At 38.7% G+C, this 20,823-nt stretch overlaps 1 protein-coding gene across 1 annotated transcript in view; it reads right to left on the bottom strand.

Annotated features, from left to right (window-relative positions):
• Positions 1-20,823, bottom strand: part of CDK19 (cyclin dependent kinase 19) — a 122,777-nt gene that overhangs the window by 88,130 nt on the left and 13,824 nt on the right. The window contains exon 2 of the mRNA XM_036380184.2: positions 15,495-15,570. Coding sequence (XP_036236077.1) covers positions 15,495-15,570 — 76 coding nt within the window. The remainder of the gene's footprint in view (positions 1-15,494; positions 15,571-20,823) is intronic.

Raw genomic sequence — 20,823 nt, 5'->3', positions numbered from 1 at the left:
ACTGCTATCTTCCTTCAGTTGCCTTAGTTCTTCTGTTCTGATAAACATTGAATAACAATCCCATAATTAACTTTCCCATCTAAGTCTGTGAATTTAGACTTCCCACATCTTCCTTCAGCTTCCCTCCCTTCCACCCCACAGCCTCCCAGTCCGCTTTGTTTCCGCTCATACGGAAGTAGTTTTCTGTTATCATCTTATTGCAAAAGTTCCATACCTTCTTGGTGATTTCTCATGGGCAGCTCCTCACAGCACTGACTCCTCCTTCTTCTTCACAACACAGCTAAAAAACTCCAACTCCCTCCTCACCCAGCTCACCCCCTCCTTTATAGCAATCATCCTCACTGGACACAGCTGTGGCCTGTTAAGGGCAGGCCTGCTCCTAATCTCTGGTAATTAGCACAGCTGCAACTCCTCAGGGGTGAGATTCCCTTCTGTGCTATGTTTATTTTCTCACATTCTATCTCCCCCCTCCCCACAGTTTTCGATCACCAACTTTTTTGATTCCCTTTCTCTCTACCTTTACTAGGGCTACTGTATCCTTTCTAAAGCTGAAAGAGACCAAGATAGCACAAAGACACTCATCCTCTGAACATAGGGATTTATGGAGCTGACCAAGTGTGATTTGCTCTCAGGTCTTGACTTAAGAAACTCACTGGAAAATCATTTTAGTGACTTTGAATTTGCTTTTTTGACTGCTCCTAATCTTGGAGCTCTTTACAGAAGATGAGTGACAAAGATTCTCCCCCTACCCTCAACTTGCACTGAAGTAATGGTCATTCAAGAAGCCACTGCTCTCTGTAAATAGATAGGATAGTTTCTCTCCCATTTCCACTACATTAAAATTCAAAGATGACAGACATAAATGTAATTTTATTACACAAGCTGCACAGTATTATGAGATCTTTTCCACTTCTGCACAGGTTAGCAAAAAAATAAAATCAGGCTAAGCAAATTTTGATCGTCAAACTGCCACCTGGTGCTTCTTTTTCCCTTGGGGAAAAAAAAGCTATTTGAGCACACTCTGTAGAAAAACCTTTAGAGCTATTAAATGATGCAGGTCAGAGACAGCTCTGGCACTAAAGCAAAGGAGAAAGCATCCCTCATTTTTTCCCTGCTTAATTCAGTCCCTGAGAAGAAGGCTGACTTCTTATGGGGCAATGGACATGAAACTCACTCCAGAAAGAGAGGTAGGAAGAAGGTGAAGGAAAAGCTTGTCAGGAGAACCATCCCAGGGAGAAGGAAATCAGCATGGCAGCCAAAGGAGGAGAGGAACACAGGTGCATCTTACCAGCTGCTCTGCTCAGCAACACTGAGCAGGAGAAATGGCAGAGCTGGAATGAGAGTGAGTTATCCTCAGTGAGTTATCCTCACTGCAAGACCTTGGAGAAAGATGCTAGACCATGTGAAAAGGATTCATGGACTACAGTGGTATATCAGTGACAAGGAATTCAACTGGCTGTGGAAACAGAAGGGAAGGGGGGGAGGAGAGAAAAAAAGCAGGGGACACTAGCAAAGCTGAAGACAGAAAAAGTTATGTTAGTGAGGTGAAGAGCAGGATATGGAAGTGTACAAAGGAATGAACTATGTGGGAGGAATATAGATAAAGAGTAGTGGAGGGGAAAGCAAAGGGCAAATACAAAAATATCAAGGGAGGAGAGATGCACAGAAATGTGTCCAACATAGCAAATGCTCCTCCTAACCTCAGCACAAGGTCCAGAGGCACACCAACCCTCTGGCAAAAATGTCCTCTTGCTCTCCTCTTTTAAGCATTAGATCCCATGACAGTGAGGTTACTTATGATGGCAGGCTGTGCTGTGAGCAGAAGGTCAGAAAAAACAAAAAATGAGGCATAAGGGAAATGAACCAGTGCTGAGAAAAGAAGGAGCATAAGGAAGAAACTTCTATTTCCAAGGACAGAAAATGGAAAAATAAATAGCCCTTGTCAAATTCTTTTATTCTTTGAGCACTACCTTCAGGAATAAAACCAGTTGAAATAATTTGTATGGAAAGGGGTGGCGGAAGAAGAGAAGGGCTCAAAGTTTATGTCAAGGGTGATGAGAAGAACCTGGCACTGGCAATATGTGATATAATTAAGCTGCAAAAATGGAGGAAATTCTCATAAAAGCAGGTGAAAAATATGGAAAAGGTGATTAAGATTTTATTATAAGTAGTCTAGAATACAAAAGCAGCAGCAAAAGTAGTAAATATTGCTGCTGACAGTCCTGTCAGCAGGATAGGAATATAATAATAAGGAAATGCAAAGAGAATCAAAAACTGTATCAGCAGAAGAAAAGCAAGCAGGAATGAGGTCACAAATGAGAAGCTGTGAATACTTACACACCAGATATCATAAAGAGGTCTAAGCAACAGACTATGAAGAATACTATAGAAAGAATAAACTGTACAATAAAGAAAAGGTTTGGAATAGAAATTAGAGATAACATTTGAAAAGCCAGGAGCCAGAGCTGGAGGAAGGACAAGTAAAAGATTACAAGTTACATGCAAGGAGTCTGGTAAAAAGGATTAAAAAACCCTAGAATTAATATTTTTTCCTACTCAGACTGCAAATATTTTACAATGGTTATTGAAATAACTGAATGTAGTAAGACATTTTGTCCCAATCAACATGTCACTACTATACAATAGGACAACTCAGCCAAATAATCTAAGAAGAGCAACATGCACTTTGTTTCCACCCATTATGACATTTTCCACCGTTAGATAAAAATCAAAACAGCAAGTCCTTTATCAGAGGAAAAAAAAAAAGTGAGAGCAAGACAAGGATTCTTCCTTTATCCTATTATTGCCAAGACAAAAAACATGTTTTTGCAATGCCCTACCTAAAAAATAGAATATTTGCCCTTTTATTTGGCAAGAAGCATGGAAAAGTTCAGGCAATGGGCCAGATCTTTTGTCTAAAATGCATAACATTATAGCTTAGCTTTGCTAAGGACTCAAACAGCGCCCTGAGAATCTGGTCCCAATGTCCTCTTCTCCTTTTTTAATACCCAACATCAGATTTTTATCCCAAAGGTATAAAAGTAGATTTACACACATACCTCCCCCTAAATCTCTTATAAAAGACAGGAGCATATCTTATGCTGTGAGGAGTACAATAACGTCCCAGACTAACAAAGTCATATCCATAAAGAAAACAAACACTTGAATCCATACAAGAAGTTTCTTTAGCACAACTTTTCATACAAACAAGACACACTGCTGGGAAGTGCTGCAGTGAAAGAGCTTGGGCACTCCTTGCTCCTCACTGTCACCTTCAGCTCTTCTCTTTCTTGCCACTGTCACCACCTGCTCATCTCAGCACACACAATCTGTGTCCCCATTTAAGGAGCCCATGGTGGGGTTTCATGTATACACCATTCTCTATGGCTTCCTTTTGCCCCAGCTTTTAATAGCACAGTCCCTAGCTGACTTGCTGTGCTTGGATTTTGCCACCAAAAAAAAACCAAACTTAAATCTAAGAAAACACATCTCTTAGAAAAGCCCTTCCATCTCTAACTCCACTGCAAGCATCCTTTTACCCCACTGCCTTCAGATTTTTTATAATTTATTTATTTTAAATAAAAAAATAATTAATGTGATCTGACACAGATGTGATGGAGCAATGGGATTCAGTGGATCATGAGAGACACTATAAATATCAAATAGAAAAGACTGGATGATATAGAGAAAAAAGGAGTGATAAATGGAAGTCTCAAAAGGCACATGGATGAGTGCAATTTTATAAACTGCAAAAATTTTTTAAAACCCTCATTCAGGAAAATCCATGCAAGGAAGACTCTTTCCTTTAAATTTTCTTCACTATTCACAGCCTATGAATTGAACTGTATGTAACAACAAAGCAATTAGTTTAAATACTGCCAGTGCTCTCACTGGTGATAATTGGTTGCTTCTTGTAGGAACATCTGTTCCATCTTTCTTAAGAAATGAAGTACAGACCCTGTTACCTAGACAACAGAATCCTTCTGAGCATCATGCACTGTAAAAGGGCAATATCAGCCTAAGTCACTCTGCACACTCGCTCTCCCCACTGCTCCCTCATCACCACTAATGCAGCCAAATGCTGTGACTTTTTAACATTAAGCCCAAATTTATTAGACTGCATACACTCAAGCCCACTTTCACATGCACTAAAAGCAACAGCTGTGTCACTGTCCTTTGGCCAAGCAACAGTCACTTTGAGGCTCTGTATTCAGCCAGTTTCCACCACCGTGACTGCCAAGCTGTCAAGCTGAAAATGCTGCAGCTTATGAGTAGTCTGAGAGCAAGTCTTATCAAATCTAGAACTGTCAGCTCAGTCCCCCGATTGTGGTGTAGAAACAGTCACTTTCACTGCTATCCCTCTGGGTTACTGCAGCTACTCTAGCACTAAAGGGAGTCATCCCTTACAGGCACTCACTAGCGTCCTCTAGCAAAATTCAGGAGAGAAGCAGCAGACTAAACTTTGAAGATGCCTTTTGTTGCCTTAAACTCACCACAATTCTACAAATATTGATAAAATGTTAACAACAACAATGAAGTGCACTGGATGACCAAATTCCTTTGCATGCTTTAGCAAGATGGATGGATTTATTTTTTCCCATCTGCATGTGATGGAAGACCAACAAACACAGAAATTGAAATTGTAGAATTATTAAGGTAAGAGAGGGGCTTTTCACAAGAGCATGTAGTGACAGGACAAGGGTCAATGGCTTTATACTGAAAAAGGCTGGGGTTAGACTAGATATTAGGAAGATATTCTCCATTGTGAGGGAGGTGAGACCCTGGCACAAGCTGCCCAGAGAATCTGTGGATGCCCCATCCCTGGCAGTGTTCAAGGCCAGGCTGGATGGGACGTGAAGCAACCTGATCTAGTGGAAGGTGCCTCAGTCCATGGCAGGGGCATTGGAACTAGATGATCCTTAAGGTCCCTCCCAACCCAAACCATTCTATAATTTTATGAAAATAATCCCAGTGAGAAAGCACTATAGATCCGTTTTCCAGGCTCATCTCAGTTGGGGAAAAAAATAAACAAACCAAAAAAAAAAAACCCCACCAAAAAAAAAAAAAAAAAACACCAAAAGAAAAAAAAAAACCAAAACACAACCCACGTGAGCTCTAAAAGTACTGAGGATAAAAAATAAAAGCTTGAAAATGGTCTGGATTTGAGATGCCCAGAAGAAGCAAAAATTAAATCATCCATCTGGCCTTAGACTGAAAATCTGAGCAATGGAGATAGCTGAAAATTATCAAACATAAAATCACAGTAGAATTCCTTATTTTGACGGCTTTGAGCAAAGTTCAGAGAATTTCAAATGTAAAACAGTACAAAAGACAATTTTGCAACAGTAAAGTATTTTTTAGGCCACAAGTATAATATTTAGAGACAGAATGTAAAGCTACAAGGATCACCCATCCTGAGAAAAATTAAACAGACTAGGTGAAACCTAGGCAAGCAGAAAATCACTAATACATAACAAATATAACATGTCAAAAAAGAAGAAACAATTATAAGTCTGAAGTGCAAAGATATTAAGGCAAATGAGGATACTGAACAAACCTTGGAGTTTGGTCAGAGAGGGAGATCATTAATCACAGTAATAAGAAGCTTTTTTAGGGTAGGAGCTTAGAGAAATCAAACCAAAATGGATCCAAGATAGAACTAGCAGACACAAAACCACTATATTGCCTGTAAATATTAAAGACATCTGGAGATAAAGGAAAGCAAGGGAAATAGTACAAAAGGCAACTGAGGTAAAAATGAAACTGAAGTAATCTAATAAGGAAGTGAAAATATGGAAAGACAATGACAGTTGAGAAATAAACTTTGCAGGGGCCATGAGATGGAGTAAGTTCATTAGCACAGAAAGAAAAGGCAGGGACTCAATGTCTTCAAGAACTGGCAGTAGGTCTCCCATTTCATAACTGCCACCAATCAAAATCATTCTACTGATAGCTTTTTTCAATATTCCACATATTCAAAAAACTAATAATTTTTTCCAGAAGTATAGCCTGCCTGGACTACATTAACTTCAGTATGCTCAAGTGCTGGCGTATGAAAATGCTCAAGGCCAAGTACACTTGTGGCATATTCACATAGCCACAACTTGGTCCATCCACAATGTGCAGGCAACAGGCAGGCTCCAGGAAGCATCCTGACACTGCAGTGACAGAGGAAGCATGAGTGTGATGCTCTTTCTACAAGCCAGAAGCATTTTGCCAATTTGATGGCCAAATGGAGCAGAGAGCAAGACTATGATGCTCACATAGTCTTTATCAAATTGCATTTATCAAAATGCAAACACTGTAAGATGCATCACAGAACTAAAGACACCGGGTTATCCACTTTGTGCTGTACTCTTAACTAAAGTGTCAAGACAGGAAAGGCTTCCTGTATCTTAAAACCCCCCTACATTTACATCTCAAGTCATCATAAAGACAAGAAAAATCTCAGTAGGATACAGTAGAAGCTGTATTTAAAAAGAGCTACTGTTCAGTTTACCACAGAAATAGACACAGAGGTTCACAAGAAAACAAACACCACACTGAAACTGTTCACATAATGGAATTCAATTAAGTCAATAAAGTTTTAGTAGAAGGTGACATTTTGGTTTCAATAAGAAAGCTGACTACATTTTGCACACAAAAACTTGCAGAGTAAAACACGACTGCCGACTAAAACCACTATCCACTTAGCCACACAGAGGGCTAAGACAATGCCAGGTAAAAATGGGGGGAAAAGCAACATTTGATCAAATTCCTAGATTTTTTTTTCTTCCAGTGATGATCCGTTTGCAATCCAGCCATCTTGGTTCTGTATTAAATTTATCCAGTTTAAGCACTACCAATAGTATTTCATTTCTGCCTCACAGACTCCATAGGAAGCAACAAGTCTCAGGCAGTTTATGGATCTGGGACACCAGAGAGACCAGTAAGGAGGACATTGTGTTGGGAGTACATTACAGAACCATCTGATAAGGATGGGGTATAGGGTGAAGTCTCCTCTAAACTCAGAGAAGTCTCTGATCCACAAGCCATCATTCTTATGAGAAGGTATTTACCTCCTTGACATCCGCTGGAATTAACTCAGTTAAATTTGGGAGGCTATCAGGAACAGCTTCTTGATACACATACTGGAAGGGCCAATAAAGGTGGCACACAGTTGTTCTCCAACAAGCAAGAACTGGTTGGAGATTTGACAAGGTAGCTTTGGCTGTTGCAACTATCAACTACACCTAAGGTTATTCAGCACAGAGAAGAGAAGGCTGCAGGGAGATCATCTGTATCTTTCTAATACTTAGTACAAGGGGGATTATAAAAAGGAGAGGGACTTTTTACATGGGCAGACAGTGATAGGACAAGGGAGAAGAATTTTAAATTAAAAAAGAGAGGAAAGATTTTTTTAGAAGTTAGGAAGAAATTCTTTACTCAGAGGGCGGTGAGGAACTAGAACAGGTTGCCCAGAGAAGCTGTGGATGCCCCATCTCTCCCAGTGTTCATGGTCAGGTTGGATGGGGCCATGAACAAAATGATCTAGTGGTGGCACCCCTGGCCCAAGGCAGGAAGGATGGAACTAGGTGATCTTTAAGGCCCCCTCCAACCCAAGCCATTCCATTATCTTATGATTCTAAGACCCTGAGTGAAGAAGGCAGAGCACAGACCTGGAGCTTCAGAACAGCATACTACAGCTTACTGAAGAAACTGGTAGGTAGCCACAGGAAGCAGTTCTGAACAGCAAAATTGCTCAGGCAAACTGGCAGGTCTGTTAAGAAATACAAGTAGACCTGTCTGGCTTAGCAGACTGTCAGAGCTCAAATGCCAGTGTACAGAGAGGTGCAAACAGGGACAGGCTACATGGGAGGAGTTTACAGACCTTGCCCAGGCATGTAGGGATGGTGTCAGGAGAGCTGAAGTTCACCTTGATTTGACACTTACAAGGGACATCAAGTGCAACAAGAGCTTCTGCTACTACATTGATTATGAAAGGCTGAATAGGAAAATGTGAGCTTGTTTCTAAATGAAGTGGACAATTCAATAATAGGAGTTCCAACTGAAACATAATTCATCATCTGATAACCCATGCCATCACCTCTCAGCCTGAGGCATAAAAGTAGCTACACGTAATGTTAAATTAGAGACATTCTAGTTATGCAAAGTCAATATATTAATTCAAACAATTTTACAACTCAACGCAGAATAAACTGAAAACAGGTACAAACTAATTTTACTTTACTGGGAAAGCACAAATGGAGGAACATAAGGAACACAATGCAAAAGAAAGAATGAGAAACAGGAAACCGAAAGTTTATGGCAAATTCAGAAAAGAACATGATTTACAAAACATTCCAGCTGAAGCTTTAAAATGTGTAAGTATATATGTTGTGTAAGTATATATGTTCACTTGTGCATACGCACACAGTCTTGCAGGGAGTATCTAAGTTTGGCAAGTAAGTATTTAAAAATCTCTTCTTTGCTTTATCAGCAACTCTGGTTTTCTTTATCTGAGTGATAAAGTAGTAATTTGCTTTCAGTGCATTGAAGCTGTTTGGCTTTGGGTTTTTGTTCATTTCTGCTGAAGGCACCATCAGTTGGTTTTGCATTTGTGTGTTCTGAGAATATTCAGAATCTGAACAAAACAGCAAATACAAAGTGAAAATAACTGAGCCTAAATAGCACTGAACAGTCATTCTCCCTAGTCAGCTGCACTGGGAATTTGGATTATATCCTAACTGATGTCAAGTTTCAAACTCATAAAGACGTTTCCTCGGCTCACGTTAGAACGGGGTAAAAGCTTTCTTTTTCTTCTTTTTAACGTACTTGCCATAGATATACTGATATTGCTCTCCTGCTTTGAGCAGAAACACAACTTCAAGAAAAGAAAAGGAACCTCAGCATAAAAAGAAGTTGCAAATTTTGCATTTAGAAATCTAAAAGCAGCATCTTCCTTTTCCTTTCTCCTCTGCATACTCTTTTTTGTTATTAAATTGCTGAAGGACATATCTGTAGTTAAGACAATGGAGCTGACTAGCTGCTTCAGATGATGCTCTACTTTTGTCCAATCTCTTGATTTAAAATTGTACTTCAAGCTGTGAAACTTTATTTTCATAAACACTACAGTGTATTTATGGGCTAATAGAAACATTAGCTTAATTGATTAAACAAAAATAGCTTTGTTCCACATACTTACTCCTTGTGTACTTTTTTATTTAATGAAGTTAATTGTTCTTTCAGATGCAATAAAATAAAGAAGACAAAAAATGTCCAAAAAAAGAACCCTTTTGAAGAATAACCAAAGCAGGAATTTAAGTACTCCCTTACACAAAAAGCATTTAAATTACACAGATTATACAAGATTAGACCATGTAATACAGAGAGCTCTTATTCTTCCTATGGCATGCAAAACACGAGTTGTCATGTAGCTGAACCAAAAAACCTTTTTCCAGCGTTTTCCAGCTGATTCACAATGCATAGACACTTCTAGCCAACACATGCCTTAGCTCTCTAATAAAAATCCCTTCAAAAAAAGTTTTTTTCACTTATTTCACTACCTCCAGCTATTGAAAGAGGGAGTGGAGTTTCAAAGTTTCCAGAAACAATCTTTTCTAATTAGGTAGTAGAGAATTTGTGGGGAGATTTTACATTGCCAAACGTTCTACTCATTTATTCTGTCTTGGCATGGGAAAAGAAGTCCTGACATTCAAAAGGAATCTCCTACAGCAAAAGTACTCAGGTACACAGACTTTTTTAAGCCTTTTTTTACTCAACCTTGCCTCCAACAAAGCCAGGGACCAAAGTCTACATAAGTCTACACAGCAGCAAATACTGCAACCCACTGTGATAGTCGTGGACAAAGAAAAGGTCGATAGACCTGAAGCACAGAATTTGTACTTATTATTAAATGTTATGCAACTATCTTCTAAGTGTTTTATAAATACTGAAAAGCTACCATTATTTCTGTACAGCTGACCTTTTCCATGTTACTAAGAGATGCAGAGACAGGTCAAAGATGTTTAAGGCCAGCCTGGTCCACAGTCTCAAATTAAGTAACTTCATGTTTAGCTCATTTGACTAAGCAGTTTCCAACCAGGGAGGTGAGAGCAGCTTGTAAATGATGTGCAGCATCTGACAGAGGTAAAAGCAAGTAAGTTTTACCAGCTCTACCAGCAAAGCATAACATGTCCCCTTGAGTCCTGTGCCACGCTGCCAAGGGCAGCAGAGGAAACGTGTGGCAAAGGCACAAAGTGCTTCAACATGGAGATGGTAAGTTTGGCTGATTTCCTTGGCTCAGCTTCAGCAGCACAACATCACAGCATAGCCAAACCCAAGAAGAGGGGGACAGAACCCCAGAAGAACTGCCCACACAGAAAGGAAGGCTATGGACAGCAGGGAGGCTGAAAAGAATGTAAATATAGAGAAAGTGCCACCTTCAAGAGAGCTGACAAACACAAAAAGGTTACAAAGATACATTATTAAACCTGTAAGGCTTCTAAAACTTTGCCCACCCTCAGGAACCAAAATATTTGTATGCTGTACTACTTTGGAACATATACTGCATAAGTAGGTAAAAGGACTGAGAATGATTTTTGCATGCTAAATTGTTCAACTGAGCTTTCAGTAACTCATTTAACATTATAGTCTGAACTTATTTTAGCCTGTACCCATAAATGCAAGTTTGAACAACAAAGGCCAACTGATGCTCCCACTAGTGTGCCACAGCATACTGGCACCATTTCAAGGCCTCCCAGAAGGAGTAGCCTCCCCTAAAAACCAGCACACCAGGCACAGGATGTGGCAACTAAAATGGTTACAGGACCCAGACCCAACATTCACACAGGGCAAAGCAGCACCAATTTAGGGCACTCAAAAAACACTACGCTAGCAATGCTGGTTTGCAGCTCTGCTTCTCCCATTTAAATCATCTGCAACAGCCTGGTCTCTTTTTCCCCTGTAGGAAAAAAAAGAATGAGCTATAAAACCACCCTGATATAGAAAAATTGAATTAAGTTTAGAATTAAGGTCACTATTTACAGAGACGAAGGCTAGAGTTCATAATTTATCCTCGGAAGAAGGGAAGTTCTTATTGGTGAGGGTGCAAAAAAAGCTAGAAAGGACCAGAAGTTGAACAAAGAACATCTAAGTCTTGACTCAAGTCTCTGGCTCATGTGAAACCTTTACTAAAGTCATTTTTGTCTGTAGACTGTTAGCTGCTCTGTGAGAATATTATGGAAGATACCATTAAAAACCTTACTAAAATCAAGACAAACAGAATTTACAGCGTTCACCCCAATCACCAAGCCAGACATCTTATTATACAGGACAAACAGTTTGGTTAAGGATTATTTTCCCTTTGAAAATCCATGCTGACTACTTCCAATCACCATCTTGTCCTGCATGTGTTTGGAAATGGTTTCCATGAGGATTTGCTTCATCACCCTCCCAGAGACTAAGGTGGAGCTGACCAACTTGAAGCTCCCCTGATCCTCCTTGGAAACAGGAGTGACACTTGTTCTCTTCCATAAGAAGAGATAATTCATAATAATTATTCCATAATAAGAAATAAAAATAATCCACCATTATCATTCTAAGATAACTGAGAGTAGTCTCATAATGAAATCCAAGCAGCTCCCAGCACTTGTGGGTGCAACCCATCAGGTACCACAGACTTGAGTATGTCCAGTTTAAGTGCTCCCTAACAGGGACCTCCTCCACCAAGGTAAGGCTTCCTTCCTCAACTTCCTCTCTGGTCTCAAGAGCATGAGACTCCTGAAAGCTGGACTGACTGTTAAACACTGAGACAAAGAAAATATTGAGTACCTTGGCCTTTTCCATGCCATTTATTCCCATACAGCTGCAGGCTCATATTTCCTTTGGTCGTCTTTTTGATATGTACTTGTAGAATCCTTTCTTGCTGCCCTTCTGGTCCCTTGCAAGACCCAACTCCATGTCAGCCTTGGCTTTTCTAACCCCTATTCTTGCAAGATCAAACAGCAACTCTATACTTCTCTTGTTCTGCCTATCCTTGCTTCCAATTCATATATAATTCCATTTCATCGCCAGGTTCAATAAGGAGCTCCTTTCTCATCCACACAGGCCTCCTGTTGCCCTTGTTTGCTTTTCCCCTTGCTGGGGTGGAACTTTGTTAAGTTTGGATGGGCTGATCCTTGAATACCAACAAGTTTTTCTGAACCCCTCTTCTCTCCAGGGCTGTAACTCACAGAATACTTCCAAGCAGATAACTGAAGAGGTTCAAGTCTGCTCTCCTAAATTCCAGGGTCATGATCCTGCTTTTTGACATGCTCCTTTCACTTAGTGAATTCATCTTCAACCTCATCATATCAGCTAAATAAGCCAATAACAATTGCACTGAAGTTCTTCCATGCTCAGGGACAGGATACATATCCATATATTTACAATTTACATTATTGGTGAGTGGCACTGACCAAGAAAAGGCTTATTACTATTCTTTTTTTCTGAATTAAGCTTTCCCAAAATTGACAATTAGAAGTTTATAGTCTCTACTGTGAAAAACGAAGTCCTTGAATTAACTTGAATGTATTCTCACAGGAAGTGCAGCCTTTGGGACAAGAAGTCTGAGATAAAGCTGTATTACCCTCATGCTTTTTGATACAGGAACACCAAATTCCATTACTGCTACCTGTTTGCAGATTTTAAAAGTCTTAGCTTGTGGTTCTTAACAGATGACGGCCAAGACATTCAACAGGAAAACACAGCCTTAACAAATAATACTCCTCTGGTCTGTTTCCTGTGTCTCCATTTCTTGTTTTAAAGAACCTACTTAGATAAGGTAAGGAAAAATGTAAAGCACAAAAGCAGCAAATTAAAGTTTTCCTTTCAACCCACCTCAGGTTCCAAAATAAGCTGCAAGCCTGGAGCTGAAAGAGTCACATTCATTAACTAAATAATCATCTAAAAATAGAAACACTCTATTTCATTACTCCTATTCACATTTTACAGCTCTGCTCTTCAGAAAATGCTGTTGCTTAAGCCAAGCAATAATCTGCCTCATAACAAGAACACAGAAATAGTTAGCATTTCAGTTATCTTCAGACCACACTTGAGTTACAGGGAACTAATTCGGTTTTTACACACTCACAGAATTCTTTGAGGTATAAAGAGTCCTTTCTAATATTTTGGTACTCAATACAGCAGAATTGACTGAAATAAGGATTCTTTAAGCAGGGATCACCCTACAGCTGAAATAAAGCAACAATCACTTGCCACAGGAACCACTGCCTATATGATGTTTCTACTGATATAAACTTTCTTCCAGAAAAAGCTCCTACAATTGAATAGCAGTAGGAGAAACTTTATGGGTTTTGAAGTCCTAAGCAAAGACAGACCAACTTGATTTGTAATGTCAGAAGAGAAGTCATCTGCCTTTTCCTTTAGGGAAAGCTAGCCAGCAGATCCTATTATAGGTATCTATGCAATAAGACACACAAAATGGTCTTGGACTCTAAAACTGAATGTCTTTCAGTTCAGCAATATATTTGTAAGATTTGTAAATATATTTGTAATTATTTGTAAATAAGATTACTCAATCTTGAGTACAATGTCAAGTGTCTTAAAGTTTACACAACTATTAAAATATTCTGAACATACACACACAGAACCAGGTACACTGGTGTCCCTGTCATTTTCTCATCTTCCAAAGCGTGATTTGGGTTTGTTTTGCTGCTGGAGCAAAGGGGAAGGGTTAAGTGCCAAAAGAACTACTCATGACATTTTTTAAATGGCCTCTGTCCAGGCTGATAATCTTTATTTAATCAGTAAACATTACCCTCCTTGTCACCTATCTAAGCCTTTAAATACAAGATAAGCTATTGATGCATTATTTAAAGTCTGGTTCTTTTTAAGGAAAATGCACTTGATTTTGGCCATATGACAAAAACTTAGTAATTTTTTTTCAACTATTTCACAATTCTAGTATTTCCCCTGAAATTTCACTGAGGCAAATGCTGATGTGCTGCATTAGCACAGGTTACAGAGTTTTACAATAAGGTTTGAAGAAGAAAAATGAAATCTAACTCATGGAAGAATTACCAGAAGAACCACTGAAAGCAGCCAAGTAACTTACACATAGATGCCAAAATTCATAAGCTGTACAGACCTTTGTATAAAGCTTTATTAATTAAAAAAAAAGTGATGTATCATGGGAGTTAAAACATAATTTGACACTCTCTCCTTCCTTACATTGTTTTGTCCAGGTAGACAGAACCAGCTCCATATCACAGTGCTATCATGCCCACAAGAAAGTCTCCTTCAGACTAATCCACACATCTCCACAGCAGTAGAATTTAAAACAAAGAACAAGAATCCAAGAAACAAAACCCCCTCAATATTGTCAAAAATGACTTTGTAGTACCAAGAATATAACCTAGTACTGATGTTAAAAGGATTTCCTATTTCCTCCAAAGGCAGAAATATTAGCAAAAAAAGGTCACTGGGTAAATCCTGTGTAAAGTGACTGACAGCAGTGCAGCCACCTCTCAAATCCATGAGTGACCTTGACCTTATAGTGATAAGCACTTTACAAGGACAGCAGTTTCAACTGTTAAGTCTCTTCATACAGAATCACCATGGACACTACACTAAACACAACCCAGTGGTTTGTTCAGTTCATGGACACCAGGAGTTTTTAATGCCCCACATTGCATTGCACATCTGAGTGCTGTATTTCAATGCAACACTACCAGATTACAAAAAGCTTTAGGCACAATCCTAAGATACATTCAATAGCTGACTGCATAGTGACAGCAATAGGACAAGGTAAATATTTAATCAAGCAAGTGCACTCTTTTTGCAATGCAAGAAATACTTGCATTACAAAATTCTACTCAGTATCCAGCATTTTGTCAGTAATGCACATTTTCAGACATAAAAAACATTTAAAGATCAAATTCTACCTTTATTTACTAGCACTTAATTTTTACCCAATTTGAAGGAATAATAGGTTTGTAATAAAAGACACATGTAAAAAATATAATTAGAGCTGCTTTTCATTTTGTTATGAAACTTCCCTGTACTTGGCAAAACAAATTAAAAATGAGGAGAACAAACTGTTCTCAGATACTAAAGAACAAGTCACCATTAGTCTAAAATAAAATACATTATTAGTAAGTGGACTTCAGATGGTAGTTGTAATCCTTCAGAACCTTTTTCTTTCAAGTCATTTTAAAAACATTCCTTTTTAAAGTAAGTCTTCATTTAGAAGTTCGTATTTATTTCCCTCTCAACACATAAAAGAAGATGAAACAAAATTCTATCAGAAAGAGGCATTGCTATTACCTGAAAAGAACTAAAAGAAAATTATTCTTTTAAAAGCTTCTTTAAAAGGCTCAGATCTGAATAAACTTCCATGCTTGCATACTTTAAAGAAAACATTTGGATAATCTCCATGTTACTTAATTCTAGGGAAATAAAATACCTGTTGAGTAATAATGTCAGTAAAATTACTTTCATTTATGTACACTTACTGCAATCTCTCTACAGGCCGACATGGATATCCCTGTACCTTCAATTTGCTTCAGTGCATACTCCTTTTCATCTTTTCTGTACACACAAAAAAAAAAGAGAGAAAGAAAAATATATTTAGCTCTGACTTACATTAAACCAATCCATATCAGTATAATGATGAAACATTTTAATTTGGTCTGGATCAAGAAGCTGAAAAGCCAATCTGCTTTTATGCATAAATTACACTTTGATATAAAAAGCAAGTTTTCTTTTAACAAAAACCTTACAGTTTCCAAACAAAAACTTCTTTATTAAAAAACTTGGTTCATATCCATTTCTCTCTGAAAACAGACATAATATCTGTAGATAAGTGCAAACACAGAATTTTAGAGGACACTTTCTCTGAAATTCCAAGATACTGTCTATTACTGTGAAAGCACTGCAGTCATATCACGTGCCTGGAAAATTCTCCTAGAAATATGTGGGAATGGCAAGCTTTTTCCTTGATTTTATGAGCTACTTCCAATCCACTTTTATTTCTGAAATACTACTATTTTAAACTATTTATATAATAAGCACTGGCTACTGACAGATCCCTAAAAAACACATGAAATGTTGTGCTCTGATGTACAAAGCCAGATTATGAAAAAAAGTTCAGCCCAAACACTGTACTATCCTTTTAAATAATCACAGCTTGAAGTGATTTAGAGGGACCACCAAAAGAACAAGAGGTGGAATCTTGAAGCTTTCATGATATAACAGAAGCAGCCTACAACATGGGTTTGCAGGATTCAGCTGTCAGTGACTGATGTTGGTAGGCACCAATGCCCACAGTGTTGATGCCCCTTTACAGACTCACCAGTCACAATTCAACAACCCACAAGCCCCTATCCATATTCCCTGTGGCATTTCTGGTAGACCTCAGTTAGCCCTTCTTCCAGTCCCAAACCATTTTGTTTTGCCACACAGAAAGATTCTGTGTGTACTTGATTCAGTCTCTCTGGCTTTGAACTCCAAGTCTCTGCCCTGCCAGCTTCAGCCTGTTTCCCACCTTCCACTAGACCCTCTCCCTCCAAAATTCATGGGATAGAAGTGATTGAGTGGAAAAATGTGGGAACAAGATAACTTGAATAATAGCTTTCTACACATATTATAACTAACACAGGCAAGTATTATTCTCAGTAATTTTCAGTAGCAGCTAAACCCTCAATGCATGTCTATAATGAACACTGAGCTACACTTTCTGAAATAAAATTTTAACAAGAAAAATTCCAGATGCTTTTCAACTACACATGAAAATGTGTAATGCCACAGGTAATAAGATCACACCTTATCTCTCAGGAATTGTTTCTGATTTCATTAATTAGTCCAAATTTTAAACAGTAAATAATAAATGCCCATCCCCTCTTATACATGGTTCTGCTATCTATGCAGAGCATTTCCATACACTGCAAAGTATCAACTCCATCAACTCAGGTTGTTTACAGAGACTGTGAAGACAAAATTATATTGCCTGCAGAACCAAAACCAACTCTGGACATACAAAACTATGGTCATGTTTAAACTAAGCAGCACAAACAATCCTGTGCACAACTATCAGCTGGAATACCAAAGCAATGTAGTCACTACAGCACTGCATCACATCCTTCTTTTGGCACATCTACTGAACCAGGCACAGGACCACACTGATATGGCTGTCCTTGAACTAGTTCTACATGCAAAGCATTGCATGCAGTTACTCAGACCGTCCCAGAGTGAAGGTCACTGCAGAGACCAGGCGTGACACTCGGCACCCGCTGCCTTCAGCAGCGCTGCTGAGCGCCACTGCCACGGCGGGGCTGTCAGCACTTGTCAGACACTGCATGCAGGACTTCAGGACACAAATGGGAAATTATGAAAGGTGCTTTAAAAAAAAAACCAACCAATCCAACAACCTAAGGTACCACGGCATGCGGGAAAAGGAGGCAGTCTTACTGAGCTGCAACTCAGATAGTTCTAAAACACTAGGTTTTGTAAAAAATGAGCAAAAATAGGAATAATGAAATGCTTATTTATAATAAATGGGTGGCAAGGATAAAGAACTCCAAAGAGATCATATTCTTGACATGACAATTTTTTTGATGATTTTTTTTTTTTTACCAACAGCTTTGGAATTATAAACAGAGCCTCCTTTAGATACTATTTACTTGCTTTGGCAGAAATGCAAGTCTATACAAATACTTTTCCAAAGTTAGCTGTCCTTATTATGGAAATACAATAGCTAATTAAAGCACTTTTCAAAGATGTCCACCAAGTGGTATTTTAGCTAATAATATTTTCCCTTCAAAATAATTTGAAAGAGAAAGAAGTATATTCAAAACTTCAAAAGCAAGTCAGCCAGTGCAATCTGATGAAACAAACAATTCTGGTTATTCAGTGAAGTGTCCAAAGAAAAGAACACATAGGTACTTTATTAGCTATTTCCCCACTTGTAAGAATTCAATAAATAATATCAAATGGTGTGTGTGATAGGTGAGTACACTGCACAACTCCCTAAAGACCAACGCTCTCACAAAACACTTGAGACGGGGAAGTACTTATATTTCATCTCAGAAAAACTCTACTGAACTCTAAACACATTTCAGTAAATTGTATGGAATTACACAGCAGGAAAGGTTTTATAAATCCTTTTCTGACAGTTCCTACATCAGCACATTTTTTACTAGAGCGAAGCAAGCATGGTTAACACCAAATCCAAACAACAACCACAAACCACACAGCTCTGGTATGAGGCAAAAGACACCCATGCCAGGGATAGCCAAGCAGAAAGCAGGGTCTCTGCCCACAACCATTTTTATCTGGTCTGCAGAAACACTGTCCCAGGAACAGATCAACTAACTTGAAGGGCTTAACCTGCAACTGTAAGGGAGTTTGTGTGAGGGCAGGAAGCAAGTGGCACAGATCAAGGTTTAATCAAGCAGGTTCTATGAAACAGCCACCCCAGGCTGATGGTGGTGATGTGGTCACTAATCTGAGCAAAAGACATAGCAAAGCAGAACTCAAAGGGAAACCATACTTTAGGAAGGTGTGAGTTAACGATTTTTATTCATGCTTTTCAAAATTGATGCAGAAGAATTTGCCTGATAAAATAAGTGCCACATCACACACCTTACAAGGCTTCTCTATGCTTCAAGCTCCCTTATCCAAAACTAGGGGTTAAAGATTAAAATCAGCATTGCTTCTGGTTTCAGAAGTATTACAATTCATGCTATTCTAAGAGGGATTAATTTTTACCAAAATGACACTGCCAATATGAGATACTGCCCTCCTGAAAACTTTCCAAGTGGTATTTCAGACTGCCATAGGCAGCACTCAAACCCAAAGGTCCCCATGTTATCAGTACTTGCATGCCAGCATGTATTGAGAACATTCCTCCACTATAAAAACCTGGTCTTCAAGTTTTTCTCCCTCACAATAAATATCCCATTCTGCAATCCTTAAGGTTACTGTCAATATTTTAATTGGCACTATGTAAAGGAACACTCTGTCCTCTTGCCCCTAAAAATTGTACTCAGTGGTTGATGTCCAGCTGTAGTACTTAATACAGAAAACAAAAATGTGATTACTTCTTCTGGGTAACACTTTCAGTTTCCATTTTCCAAATGCTTTGGAAAGAACAAAGTACCAAATTCACTTTTTAAAAAATGTAGCTCAGAAGATTTAGAATAATTACAATATTTCAAAGGAGCTAAACTCTCTTAACTATTGCAACTGTACTTCAGAGACCTCCCATCATATGAGAAACTACTTTACAAACAAGTGAATGGAAAACTAGAAACAACTTGCCCAAGACCATAAAAAAAACAGGACGATTTGAAAATAGTGCATGGTTCAAACAATCGTTTTACCCCAATTATTCAAATGTGAAGGCTTTCAATGAGGGTCTCTCTTGAATTCACAGATAATTTAACATACATCCCAACTTCAGAATTAATTATCCACATCAAGGAACTGGCCTGAAAGATCGCAATAACTCTGAAGCTAGAACTGTGATATTATCCTTACTGTATATACCAATAATAGCTGCCTTAAATTAAGTGCACAATACCATAAATAAATAATAATTAAAGTGCACATTTTCTTAAGGGAAAAAAAGTGTACCATAAATCCATTTCAAGACTTAGCTAGAAAAAAAGGTAATAGAAAAGAACAACAATTCATCCCTGTAACACCACTAATGGAATTTAAGTATTTGACACTTTGTAGGACAAAGCCAGGGGAACACTATGGAGCTCAGTGTTCTTCACAGTACTGCCGGGAACACAGTGTCCATAGGGTATCTGGTTACATTCTGATCACTTTGTTTAATTGCTGCCAGACAGCAGTAAGTTAATCACTCAGCAGGAGATCACAAAGAGTTGCAAACCTTTTTCCCCCTGAGAAAAGGCAAACCATGACACTGAAGTGCAACTAGAAGCTAACTGAAAACCTCATCTGCAACACGGCAGCCAAGCCACTAAATAGATCATGCTCAGCACTGGTTACCCTAGGCAAGCTTCTCATGGATTTAATTCTGTACTTAGCACATGGCCCTAGCCCTTTACAAAGGTAACAGTACCAGAAAAGAAGTCTATGACTGACTGGAAAAAGGGACATAATCCTTTCCAAAACGTAGTGAGTTCTCGTGCTTTAGTGTTTTTATGGATATAGAAGCAGTCACTAAGCCAAAAGAATTACTAGATCAAAAAATCTACACAGGGTGTCTCTAAGGTGCATGTTCTACACCAGACTAGGAAAGTAATTTTCTTTTACTACTGTCCTCCAAACCTATCAAGCCTATGAGCTGCTCAGCCAGCTCATTTTCATTCATGTGACAACCAGTCACAAATGGCAGAGGCTGTGAATCTACAGACTGATCTTCATTTATTTCTAGCCAGCAGTATACACTGTATTTCAATGCACTTCTATTAGTTCATTTTGAGATCTACATAAGAAACTCAAAATGTGAAACCGTAAGGATGGTAAGCAGAAATTTGAAAAGCCCTTTAAAAGGTTTGTCTTTCTTCAGCTTCACTTCATAGCAGCTACAAGCTGCTCCTACAACCCAGACAAGTTCACTACGACCTGAACTACAACTGGCTGGTTTTGGTCATGAAAAGAATGGATGAAACCAGCAGGTGTGTACCTCATCCTGCTGCTGTGAAGAGTTTCAGTAATGTCTGTGGACTGCATAGCTGGCCTCTGTGCTGATGCATCCCCCAGAGGTTTGATGGGAACTTTCCTGGTGTTGCAAACAGAACATCACATTTGTCAGTCACCGGAAAGGACTTCTCATACAGAAAGAGCAGACATGTATGTCACCTGGGCCTG

Source organism: Molothrus ater, chromosome 3 (genome assembly GCF_012460135.2).
Source record: "Molothrus ater isolate BHLD 08-10-18 breed brown headed cowbird chromosome 3, BPBGC_Mater_1.1, whole genome shotgun sequence".
Classification (NCBI taxonomy): domain Eukaryota; kingdom Metazoa; phylum Chordata; class Aves; order Passeriformes; family Icteridae; genus Molothrus; species Molothrus ater.
Note: the sequence above shows the minus strand (reverse complement) of the source record. Positions and strands in the feature narration are given on the sequence as shown.